This window comes from Microtus ochrogaster, chromosome 19 (assembly GCF_000317375.1).
Source record: "Microtus ochrogaster isolate Prairie Vole_2 chromosome 19, MicOch1.0, whole genome shotgun sequence".
Lineage (NCBI taxonomy): Eukaryota > Metazoa > Chordata > Mammalia > Rodentia > Cricetidae > Microtus > Microtus ochrogaster.
Window position 1 is genome coordinate 42,015,023 of NC_022021.1, and position 13,648 is coordinate 42,028,670.

The following is a 13,648-nucleotide window of genomic DNA, read 5'->3' on the forward strand; positions in this document are numbered from 1 at the left end:
TTAAAATGTTAAGCAGTTCTTAAAAACTTAAGTTGCACTATGTACAAGTAATACGGTACCGCCTGTGTCCTGCCCAGAGGTCCTTCTCTGCCAGCATGTGTGTGCTGCACATAGTGCATGCAGGCAAAGACAATCATGTGTGTGCTGCATAGATGTGCATGCAGTTAAAGACATTCATGTATGTGCTGCACAGACGTGCATGCAGTTAAAGACATTCATGTGTGTGCTGCACAGACGTGCATGCAGGCAAAGACGTTCATACCCATAGAAAGTAAATCCGTAAAAAAATGTGTAAAGGCTAGGACTGAAAATTATCCTCTGACTTTACACCATTGTGGTGGCACATAAGTATGTGTTCACATACATTGTACACACACACACACACACACACACACACAGAGGAAGGGAGGAAGGAAGGCAGAGCACTAAATAATCATGTGGTTTAATATATTAATAGGAAATTTTAAAAGTACATTTTTCTAACTCTTGGTATTATGTGAAAAAGGATGAATAATTCTGGCAAGAAGAAATTTCAATATGACCATAAATATGTTCCCTTCTCGATGGTGCCCTCATAATGACCAAAAGTTTCCATTCAAAATGAGGCTGTGGGTCATCTCTATTGCTTTCACTAAATATGAAGCAATTGGCATAAGAAAACATAATGAAGAAACAGATCTCCTGGTGTGGAAACAAAAAGAGAGAAAAAGAAAGGTTTAAAAAAGTAAGAAAAGACTTAATTCTTATTTTCTGGTGCCTTTTGAAATGACAGTATTTAAAGTGTTTTGTGGAAAAAATGGATCTACAGAGGAGACAGAAGTGTTAAAAAATAAACTATCAACCGGGTGATGGTGGTGCTGGGCTTCCTTCCTCACATGATTCACAAGTCACGTGATGGAGGAGCTTAAACACCATTAGGCACAATAACCACAGCAGTTGATTAGCTTGTATTTCCTTTCTTGAATGTTTATATCACTGCAATTTTAGACTCTAGAAAATTCCTTTTTTTTTTCTTCTAGAACTGTATTTGATCAGGTACCCACCTCCTTCAGTACTACAAATTGGCTACTTAAAAGACCTTCACCCTTCTGCTTCTATACGAAGGACAGAACATTCTTCTGTTCTTGACCTGAACCCTCTGGGGTTTCCCCATTGAATGCATCTCATAGGCTGTGTGGTTCACTGCACTGTCTGAGTCTTTGCCATGTTTGACCACAGCTACTACAGAAAGCACACTGTGCTAGCACACTAGAAATCATTCCTTAGTTATAGTAGAATTGATATACATAAACATATCCTTATTCCTTGACTTCAGAATAGGCTAACATGCTTCAGACCCTAGGAAATGCTACTGTTTCATTCAGAAAGTCTCTGATACATCAGTCAACCAAGTCTACCCTAATCACCAGCCCCAGCCTCTAATACTGCAGAATGTGACGGCAGTTTGAGTGCATGCTGGGGGAAGAGGCAGAGTGGCCCTGGGATGTTTGAAATGGTTAAAGAAAAACAGACTTTTACACTTCATAAGCTTTGAGAAGTAGGTCATTATCTCTTTCCCTGGAGGTATAAATTATAGGGTTTTCTATGTCTTAATCATAGTGATGTTTACCAATTTCTAAAAGGATTATTATCTCGGTTGGCTGTTAGTGATACTGTTGCGTTTTGAACCTCAGGGATTAAAACAGACAGAAACTCATCTTTGACCCAAGCTTTCTGAGCTGTGTTGGAATGGCCTCAATACTAATTAACCCTATAGGTCTCCCCTGAGGAAGAGAACAGAAAAACCCAAGAAAGCCGTTATCGTAATGACCTTGTAAAGACCTAGTTCTTCTGAAGAAATATTAACCAAATTAACCAAATAGCAGACCAAGTGTGCTATTATTTCTTGACTTCCATCTCATACATGGAAAATCAAGACACTCTCAGCTGTGTCTCTCCACTGTGGAGCCAAAAGGGCGTCAGTTGCCTGTTGAGACGCATGCCGCTTGCATCATATATTTATAGTGTGCTTCTCCTGAAGGGCAGGGCAAAGAAGCAGGAAGTGGTCAGCACACATTGCCTGTTTTTTGACTTTGAGAATAATTTGATGTATTTTTTGCATTTTACGATACATATAAATTATATTGAACTGAAATTTTTAATGCTCATAACATTACATTGAGACAAAGCCTTATCCATGTATATGTGTGCTATCAATAGGAAGTTGCAACAGGGACCAGAGGGTTTGCACAGGCTGAAACATTCACTATCTGGGGCTGGAGAGTTGAATCAGTGGTTAAGAGTACTAATTGCTCTTTCAAGAGGACCTGGGTTCAATTCCCACCATCCACATGACAGCTCACAGCTGTCTGTAATTCCACTTCCAGGGGCCCCAGCACCCTTCCACAGACATGCATGCAGGCAAAACCAACAATGTATATTAAATAAATAAATAAAAATTCCCTATCTGGCCCCTTTGCATTTGCTAAGCAGGGATGTTAACATGCCCACCACTTTGTCTACTTGCTACCGGGAGACATTGACAGGAAGAAAAGATTGGCTGTAATCTGGAAAGTGCCAGGAGAGAAATTTCTGAGAACTGGCAAGGGAAGGGGTAGATAATAAAGGGTCAGTAAAACCCACATGGAGAAAAAGTCTGGAGCTGAATTTCGCAGAAGAGCAGAAACTTAGAAAGGGTCAGAGAGGGGGAAATTACTGGGACTAACATAACTATAAACATACATATAGTAGTGCATAGCTCCATTCCTTCCTTCCTTCCCTCTTTCCTTCCTTCCTTCCTTTCTTCCTTTCTTCCTTTTTTCCTTCCTTCCTTCCTTCTTTCCTTTCTTCCCTTTTTTTTTCTTAAAGATTGGGTTTCACTACACAGCCCTAGCTGGACTGAAGCATGATATATAAGTCAGACTAACTTCTGGACCGCAGTTCAAAAGACCTTAAGAAATCCTTTTCTGTGCGGTTACACATCCTGATGCTGAAGACATATTGTTGATAATCATAGGTGTTGAGGACAGTCATGTAGGAGAGGGTGATTCTGGATTTCTTAGTCCCGGTAGGGAACCACGAGAATGAAGAGAGATGAATCGGACGACAGTGATCGGTGTGGTACCACTGGGAGGGGTTGCAGCTGGGGATACAGGGAGAGCCCCCTCTGCTGGGACCCACTGACCTACTGTCAGTTCCTGAAGGACGGGACATCAATAGAGGGTTAAAGGAGAGAAAAATAATGGATTCCTCTTGAACATTATTTTTGTCAGAATTTCTGGGAAATCCTGGGGAATGTGGCCAGCAAGCGGCTGGAATTAAGCGTCTGCAGCTCAAGATAGAAGTCGAAGCAAGAGATTTATATGTGGTCTCTGAGACAAGTGTCTACACAGGAAATGATCTGGGCAGGATGAGAAGAAGCTTGAGGAATACGGGGAGATAGAAAGGGCAGAGGAGCATGGCCAGAGTTGGAAAGGTGGCCCAATCAAAAATCATTCCAGGTAGGGAGGATGGGGCCGGTTTGGCAGTATGGGGGGGCATGGAGAAGAGTAGGTGGCAGCAGCATGAAGTTGGGTGCAAGAGGGCTCCAAACATTGAGTTCGTGAGTCTTGTCCAACAGAGGACACAGTTAAAAATAGATACAACCTAAAGGGATGTGGGCTTGAGAAAGATGTTGCTTGCTGGATTGCACATTTTAATGGTAGGGTTAGCTATAGACAATTGGTAAGGAGAGATGTTTGTTCAAAGTCAGAAGAGAGAATGAAGCTCCAGAGATGGGGAGGAACAGCCTGACATCCCCAAGAGTGCAGAGACCCGAGAGCAGCTTCCAGGGGGCAAGAGTGCCATGCCCAGTAACAGCTGGACCATTCCCCTGAGTGAAGCGGGAGGGTGAGCACAGCTAAAGAGAATGCCACTGATGGAGTCAGCCTCTACTCTTTGTAAGATGGATGGAGTGGGCAACTTCTCAGAGATGGCACAATATGGGAAGAAGAGTCTCGGGAGAGTAATAAACATGGTGGCTGGCTGTTGAGCGCAATGGGGGATTAGCCGATCCCAGGAATAGGAAGAACCGCTGGGGGTGATCTCACATTCTCCCAAGGCCAGAGATTACTAGCCCTGCAAGATACAGCCAGACAGTACATTTTATCCCAGGAAGCAGCACTTCAGAGGGATAAAGTGCTGTATCTGGGATAAGGTGGGATTTGGGTGACAGAGTTTCTGGGACAGAGTAGCCATGCATCTGACCTTAGGAGGTGAGACAACAGCCTCAGGATGGGCTCAACTCTTTACTGGCTTATAGGGAAGAAAAATGTTGCAAACAAGCAATGAAATTGGCAAAGCCTCTGAAAAATGGCCATCAAGGTGGAGAGAGTGGGTAGGGCAGAGAACTGGGAAGTGGAGTCGGAGCTTGGAGATGACGTTGCTTTCAGGAGGCAGGCTATGCCCAGAAGGGGATTTTGCATCTGAGTCTATAGAACCCGCATTTCCACAGATCCTGCAGGCATAGGAAGCAGACCTTTTGTGATTGTAGACATTTGTGGAGTGGGTCTAAGTACACATCTCTGTAATTATGTTCTCTATGTGAGGGTAAAGAGGCATTCTGTGACCTGGGTACTTTCTAGACTAGGCTTTGTGTGCCTGGGAAACGGGTGAGACTAGGAAGCAGCAGTTTGGATCTTAGAGAAACTTGGGTGTGTTCCATGGCCCTGTGAGATGACGAGGTCATGAAAGATAAATCAGCTTAGAAAGAGAAAGAAGAAATTAGATCACATGACAATGAGGCCAAACTTGCAAGAAGACCCATTCAGAAGGACAAAGAAAAGTCAACTCTAATTCCCCAAACCCGGTGACTGTCCCTCTCATCTGATGCCTAGACCTTTGGGCACTTCCTGGCTTTGAACTAATTTGAGATACATTTCTCACTCAAGGGACCATTCCTCCACAGATGACTGGGACCCTGGAGGCTGAAAGGAGAGAAACACTGTTTTGAGTCATCAGTAGCTAAGGGGAGTGGCCCAGAAGTCGAAGCTTTGTGCGTTTTCACAGCTACTTACAAGTAAATAGACAAGATCTTTTTAATGTATCCTAGGAGATTTCTGAAGTCAGAGTTACTAGCACCCATGCACCAGCCCAAGCCCTTCACCTCAGTGTTCATGTTTGACCTGCACAGAAGACTGTGAGGCTGCCCCTGTTGTCATTCTCGTCTTAGGGTTGAGAAATCTGAGTACAGAGAGCCCATGACCATGGCTGAACAGACCAGAAACAAGATCTAAGATTGGCATTCTCCTGCTCCAGTGATTATGTAGAAAGTCTAATAATAGTTATGTGACAGTGAATTAAATTGCCCATTTGACTAAAAAACCCTCCTTCAGTGCTAAACTGGAATAATTTATAAAGCTTATCATCTATATAATAATGGGAACTATGTCTATATAATAATGGAAGAATATGAAAATATGGCATAAAGAGTAAGTTTTATGATTGGAGGGGCTGATTTTAGATAAAAAATATTTTTTCCTAAAATCCTATATATATGTATATATATATATATCTTTATTCATTCACTTATTTATAATTAATCACATAAAAATATAGAAGTATTAGTAAAGGGAGTAGAAAACATGATAACCTGTCCCATAAACCCTTTCTTTGTTTCCATTGTTTTTCTTAATAAAAATTATCCATATGAAGAATCTCATCTGGCCTGGAGAGAAGGCTCAGTGGGTAAAGTTGTTTGTAATGTCAGCCTGCTGGGTTGAGTTTCATATCCGGAACTCATAAAAGATGGAAAGAAAGAACAAACTCTATGAAGTTGCCATCTGATCTCTATACACATGCCATGCCACCTACATATATATACACACCAATCACACACACACACACAGACACACACACACACACACAGACACACACACACACACACACACACACACACACACACACACTCCTCCCTCAGCTTCAAGTTCCCCATTTAACTTGGTTACAGAACAAATATTAAGGAAACTAAAGTTCGAGAATTTTTATTTGTAACTAAAAATTTCATTATCTTCAAATAAGGTATTTTGCTTGGTTCATAGAATAAAAGAGGACTCAAACATTATTGTAATGTTTAGCTGGCCCCATATGTTCGGAATTTTTTCCCATTTCTTTTATATTCTATGGGAAATACTAAAAAAATGTCAACAGAAACAAAGAAGCCTATTATGATTCAAAAAGATAAATACACTTTTAACTACTCAGTTATATCTTTCAGTTTAGGTGTTTTAACATATTATTCTAACCCCTCAAAACCAACCAGTACATGTATCATCCCAGTTTTGAAGGTTCATTAATCGTGTTTTGTGAGTTTTCAGTAGGAGTTTGTTAGTTGGGTAAGAAATGGGAACCCGGTGTGTTTGTTGAACTTTCACTAGGAAAAGGCCTCATCTCAGCCGTGGGTGCTATTTCATCTTCTTCTTGAGTAGTATAATCTCCCTTTTTGCCACTGACCACTCAGTGGTCAGGAATGCCTGGCTTTGACTTCTGGGGTCTTTGGCTCTGAGGTCTGAAGTTGTACATTACAACTTCACATTTAACCTTCAGGCCCTTGAATGACCCACGCCACATCCATCTCTAGATCTCAGAACCCTTTTCTCCTCCCCAACAAGTGAAACAAGAGTGCTGTGTCACTCTGAAGTAAAGTGACCACTGGAGCAACCAGGCTGTCTTCAGTCCTTAGCCCCCACGCTACAGGGTATTTCTGCTTTGTTACCAGATATTTCATTATCATTGATAAATAACACTGATGTTTCCTTCAGCTGGTTAAACTAATTCTGATCTGTGCTCCTAATTATACATCATGGCTACTTTTGTTATCTACCAACACAGTAGGCCTGTCTCTTTACTTCACTGAGGACAGCCTTAGCCACAGGTCCTTTCCAACGGTTACTGGCTAAAATTGTAGAAGACATAAGCATTATTCTGCTGAGGATTACCTTAATGTCCTCTTGTTTGCCATGCCCTGGATTTATAACCTGCAGCATTTTATTATAGCTTTGGAGAAGCTTTCTATGATTATACCAGTGATAGGTTTGTGCTCCAAGCTTACTAACTGAATGATCAAGAAAGTCTCTCACTACTGAGTAATCAGAACAGTACAAATATGACCAGTTGATGAATTGACATGCAGAAAGTTTGAGATGAAGAAATGACTTGCTTTCTGTTATCTTTCTTTTTTCTCAGTAACAACAGTGAGGAATCCATACTGTTCCTTAAACTTCAGTCCTGGCCCAGTCATTTTGTAAGCATCTGGGTTCATAAGTGTTTGATTCAGCCAAGTATTTGGTGACCAGGCTGACAAAAGAGTGGAGAAGAAGGACACAGTTTGCTGGGCTAAAACTCCCTGTAACGTTTATCTTACAGGGATATGTTGTAATGATCTTTCTCTTCCTCCTTGTTTTCCCCTGAAGGCAAAGCTGTTGTCATAAAATAGGGCAATGACCCCTTAGGCTTTTTTTTTAAATCCAGTTTTGAATCACATATTTAAATCCATCTGCCAGTGATTTAAAATATTACTTTAATGTTTCGAAGAACTCTAACAACTAATCATAACCAACCAAAATACAAGACAAGGCAAAAGCCCTCACACTGAAGCTGAACAAGGTAATACTACAGAAGGAAGTGAGTTGCAAGAGTAGGCAAAGACACACCCACACCCACAGTTAAAAATTCCACAAAAACATCAAGCTTACAGTCACAACGTGCATGCAAGAGGACAGGTGCAGACCCCTGCAGGGCCTGATCTTGTCACGGAAAGCATTTGACCACATACACTTGCATGCAAATGTAAATGTGTATACCTGCATGTACTGGGGTAGTGACATCTTGGCTAGGGACGAAGGGAAATTTAAACTAGAAATTTTAGCAGATCTCAACAAAAATTATCCTTTGGCCAGATCTCGGCCACACTTACCAGCCTTGCCAAGGGCATTTGGATTGAGGAGAGCAAGACTCGCAGCCTGGGAGAACTGAGATGAGAGTAATTTACCCAACCACTAGACAAAGTCTTCTGTGATGGTCTCCATTAACTGTAATTCTAGGATTGATTGATAATGGTTGTTGCTACACTTCTCTATAAGTATAAGGATAATTATAATGTAGAATCTAGTAAAGAATTATGTTGTTCTAGCAAACTAACTTGTAGTAAGTTCTTTTCTAATATGTATGACATCGCTAATCACCCTACCGCTAGCTAGGGTCCAGTACCAGATATGATTCCACTCCCCTTGACAGGCTTTATGCCCACTTCAATGACTGTTATATCACTGGGTAGTGAGTTGAGTGTCACTTATTGCAGCTTTATTTTCTTTCAAAAAGACTCTACGACCTTTTTCCCTATGAAGTAGAGGGGGTTGGACATGGCCATAGCTGTTTGAAGTTTGTTGTTAGGGCTATGGACTATCCCATGAAGACATGTGTTCTACTGAAGGCTTTTGTTGTTGTTGTTTCTAGATAGGGTTTCACTGCAGCTTTTTTAGAGCCTGTCCTGGAACTAGCTCTTGTAGACCAGACCAGACTGGCCTCGAAGTCAGAGATCCACCTGCCTCTGCCTCCTGAGTGCTGGGATTAAAGGCATGCGCCACCACCACCTGGCTCTACTGAAGTTTTAATCCCTAGTGCTCTCTTTAGAGGTGACGTTCTGAGGATGTGATTGGATTTGTGGGCTCCTACCTACTTAATTAATTAATCTGCTATTAATCCATGACTTGATGATCCTAGTGGAAGGTGGGAGAAACCAGGAGTAGCATTATGCGACCTGGTGTTAGTCCAAGCCCCTCCCTGGACCACCATGTGTGCATAGCTCCACTTATTTAGACTTAAAAGTGAAGAAACTCCTGAATCTGAGAACCAGATAACCATCCTCTTGATTAAATAATTTCCCTCAGGGATTTTGTCATAGGATAGAAAGCATCCTATCAATATTAAATGTCACTAAAGCACAGGGGTGCTGATGATAGCAACAAGTTATGTAACTTCTCTCAAATTGCAACCTCTAGTATTTGATTTACTTAAGTTTTAAATGAAGACGACGATAGATTTTCTATAATATTGAAGTCAGATAATGCGATATAATGAAATACTAGGGGCTGGATGGTTGAAACAGCAAACATTTATTTGTTGTGGTTCTGAAAGTCAGATAATTCAGGGTGCTAGCATACTTTATACCTCATAAAGGCATTAGGACCAACATCTCCTTGTTATAACTTCACATTGCCTTGCTTGCCAGAGGGTTTGTAGTTAATGTCCGATATAATTTATATTTGATTAGAAAGCTTGAAAGTCTCTCCCTCGGCAATCCTTTCCTCCTTCTGTTGTGTGTTGGGTACTGAACCCAGGGCAGTGTGACGTACCTAGGCAAGTGCTCTACCACTGAGACACACCTTTAGCCCAACTCTCTGTTAGTTTCAATTCTTCAGGTGTGAAGATAGATAGAGACAAACATGGCTTGTGTGTCTGTGTGATAACATGTGTGCACATGGGCAGACATGTGGCCTTGTGAATACATAGTCCTTGATTATCTCCTTCACCTCTTAGGCTCCGTGTCCTTGACAATTGAGGCTAACATACTACTTTGAAATTTGGGATTGATTTTACTTAAATAAATTTTTTATGTCAATGAAATCAAAACCTATCTAAGCTTAACAAAAGTGCCCCTTGAATATCAATAATATTTTCAATTAAATGTATTGGCAAGAAAAAGACTACATGCTCGCCACACTCTTCAACTCTCATACTCTGTTGGCATCTATGATATGAAATATAACAGATATCCTAAAATAGTCAATATTTATATTTTATAGGAATTATCATTGTTTTTCTCTGCAAGGTTAAGGGCTAAAGTGAAATATAAATTCAATCCTCTTATTGTGTAGCCTGAAATGTTCAGGACAAAAATTCTTTTGACCTGTGGGAAAGTACCATTGATAGAGTGCTTCAATGTTGGTTTTTCAGTGCAATGAGCTAGATTTCCATGAATCCTAACCCTTAGTTTAAGATCCTGGTAGTCATGTCTTCCCATAGGCACCAGCTCAAATAGCACTTGCCACAGCTTCAGAGACTTTGAAGAGGAGACAAGAGGTTCCTTGTAGGCAGCATGGGGTTCATTCTGTTTAGGGGAATTTAAGTTTCAGAAGGCAAAGGGCAGCTCTGAATGCTTATGAGGACTAAAACAAGATCTAGACATGATTCATGACTGATATAATTTATAAGTAACCTATGGAGGTGGACAGAAAAAAAAAGACTGTGTCTTCTGAGAACTTTGAAGGGATTCTCTTTAAACACCACTCAGAAGGTACTCCAGGGGAGAGGAGAACTTATTCCTGCACTTTGGAGTGGTTTTTATATTCAAGGAAGGGATTCTAAAATATATTCCTAGAAAGTGACTCTATCTATGTTCTTGTAAATGGTCCAACTTCTAGCCCTTCAAAGAGAGCTAGTGGAAAAGGAATAAAATGTCAGAAAAACAAGTGTTTTCTATGATGAAGCCATCCTGCAACCCTCATCACCACACCACCGCACACACTCGGAATGTGCTGTACCTTGGACAGTAATTGCTTTTTGATTAGTGTGAACAAGGTCTCACATCCATAGACTCACTATTGATTTTGTAATTCAGAGTAATTTCTTACATTTATGTACTTACCATCTAAGAGGAAACCCAAGTCCTTCAGTATTAAGGAATTGCAATTTATCTGCAAACTCTCCGGCTCAATGCAAAACTTGGGTGTTTCAACTGCATTTTAAGGAAGAAAGAGAAAGTCAGACAGACTAACTCACTGGCTGTGATTAATTCTGGAAGCTAATAATAGAAGCACCAATTAAAACATAGTCATCTTGACTTGTAATTCCAGCTGTTCCCTGTAAATAACTGGTTGGTCGGGTCAACTTCTGTCGTTCCTTTAGGAAAAGGAGTTTCATCATTGATTATCCTCACGATGGACAGAACATGTTTTTCCTGCTATTTGAGACATGAAGGACTTGGCCTTGAAGATGTGCTTATGTACCAGGTCACACACATTTTTAGTGGGCCTGTAAATGTCCCGGCGAGCTGTTAAGTCACATATATAAGAAACTTTTCTTCTGCTAAGGGGGCAATGTGAACGAATAAAAGTCTGACTTCTTTTCTCAAGGTCTAGATATGTTCATCACCTGCTTGGCATTGTTTTCACTGATAAATGTATGGAAGGGATGGAGAGAGGAAGAAAGAGAAAAGAGAAGGTCAAAAGGGAGAAAAGAAGGAAGGGAGGGAGAGGGGGAAAGAGAGGAAGGGGCCGGCAATTTTCTCGAGACAAGCATACGCTCAACCCCCACTTGCTGAGTGTCTGGTAAATCAGAGCTCTTTTAATCCCTCATTCTTTCAAACTTAAAGTCCCTCGGCTGATTTGTGCCCTTTTCTGTTACTTCAACTCCAACCATTTCCTTCTGTGAAGAGTCCTTTTTCTTCCCCTTCCTTCTGTAGTCTATTTATGACTTTGACTTCTCTGCTCTTCAAGGTTAAGGTAGCAAATCTTTGTTTCCCTGAAGGTTTCAATAAATGTTCGAATACTTATAAATTATCTATTATCTGGGAAATTTGAATTACTCAGGTGCAAAAGTACTCAGAATGACAGTTGATTATCTGTGTCCTTATTTCTTTATGTGAAGTATAATTCAAAGGCCTTTTATAAACTCCCCTAGTCTCACTTTTTTATATTTTTATACATTGATCACATATATCTACTAAGAAAAAAAGTTCAGTACTCTTCACTTCAATCATGCTATAAGAAGGGTCCATTTCCTCCCACTGTGATTTTGACATTTTTATTATGGTTTCAAGACATCCATGGTTGTGTCATCTGTCGCTTTAAGAGCAGGGAAATGGTAGTGACCCTAATATCTACCTCTTAGATGGTCCATTCAATCCCAGTTAATAACGTGCTGAATGATACACAGTTGGCACAATGTCAAGCTTAAAAAATGAACCCAATGATCAAAAGCAATGTGATCCTTCTCTGTGTACTCTGAGCTAGGATGTTGGAAAACATTTGTATTAATGACAGTTAAACTCACTTCATGTTACTGAGTTATCTCTAAATAATGAGCACCTCTACCTATCATGGAGTAGTTTGCTTGTAGCTACCCCATTCCTAAGAATGCTGTGTTCTCTGATATGATGGGGAACAGATAAGTCTATTTTTTAATTCCTTTACTCAAGATAATGCTTCCAACTTTTGTCAATAGTTATTTTCTTTCCTTGAATTTTAGGCCTCATTGTCCATGAAGGAGCTGCAGTTTACAGAGTCTTCAAGCGATGGCGAGCTGTCAACTTGCATTGGGATGTATTAAATTATGACAAAGCCACAGACATTGAAGAGAGCAGCCGAGGAGACTCTTCCACAAGTAGGACTTTGTGGTTACCATTGTCAGCCCTGAGGAACAGGAACTTGGTCCACCCCACGCAGCTAACCTCACCACGGTTTCAGTGTGGCTATGTGCTACTACATCTATTCAATCGGATGCGGGCCCATGAAGACGGGTCAGAAGACAATGGCTCCGGGGAGGTGGTAATGAGAGTGACGTCCGTGTGACAGATACACGCAGCAGCAGAGAGTGGAACATGCACATTTCGGAATGTAATTGCAATGAATGGCAAAACCATAGCACTTCTAATTGTACATCCATGGACTTTTTAAAATCTATGCTTTTTATATGAACATTTGAATTGCAAATACATTTTTCTGAGAAAAAAAAGAGGCTCCTTGTTTGCTTTGTGCCTTAACACATCTTTTTAAAGTTAGCTCTCAATTTTGAATATAGTATGATTTTCTTTAGACCTGTTTGTAGGTACTGGTGTAGTACCTACACACTGTTAGCAGGATGGAGGTAAAAAATGAGCAACTATAGTCCTGCACCACGCATGGCCATTCCAGGTGAGCTAAGAGATGCAGCAGTCTGGAGGGGTGGGGGTGTGGAAGAGTTGTCCTTGGGGCATCAGGCGAGGTTGTCCCTGGGATACCATGGAACCTGGCTCCTCAAGCCTGAGCGGTCATTTGAAAATCAGAAGAGGAGGTGCAGAGAACACTTTAGGAAGAAGGGGACATGTTGCAGAAGTGAGGGCACTGTGTGTAGGGAAATGGGGCATGCAAGGTAAGACAGGTTCCCTCCTCACAAGGGTGACATCAGAGTACGGGACTAAAAGCCACAAAGATGCATGAGCAAGCACTAAGACTTGCAAGCCCAGGTCTGGGGCATGAGCGTATCTTCTGCTTCCACTGGAGCAGGTAATGTACAACAACAGAGACACCAGAGCATCCCTCGGACAGCCATGTATCCTTTCCCTCTTCTCAGGAGACATCAAAACCATGATTCCAGAAAGGAAAGCTGATCACAGTCTCATGAAATAGAAGATGGCTTCTTCATTAACAAAAGCTCCTAAACACTTCAGAGTAATTACAGCTTGTCATCTGATATTTCTTTAAATAATAATAAAATTTAATTTTTATATGTTGCACTAACTAAATATATGGCAGAATAGTTAGATTTTTTAACTCACTGGTAGAGTTTTCATCTCACACTGGTCCTAACACACACACACACACACACACACAGAGAGAGAGAGAGAGAGAGAGAGAGAGAGAGAGAGAGAGAGAGA

At 41.0% G+C, this 13,648-nt stretch overlaps 1 protein-coding gene across 1 annotated transcript in view; it reads left to right on the forward strand.

The window, feature by feature from the left end:
* The window catches only part of March11 (membrane associated ring-CH-type finger 11), a 91,068-nt gene extending 78,321 nt beyond the window's left edge, over positions 1-12,747 (forward strand). The window contains exon 4 of the mRNA XM_005356657.3: positions 12,262-12,747. Within this exon, the coding sequence (XP_005356714.1) occupies positions 12,262-12,584 (323 nt within the window). The 3' untranslated portion in view covers positions 12,585-12,747. The remainder of the gene's footprint in view (positions 1-12,261) is intronic.
* Positions 12,748-13,648: the final 901 nt, after the last annotated feature.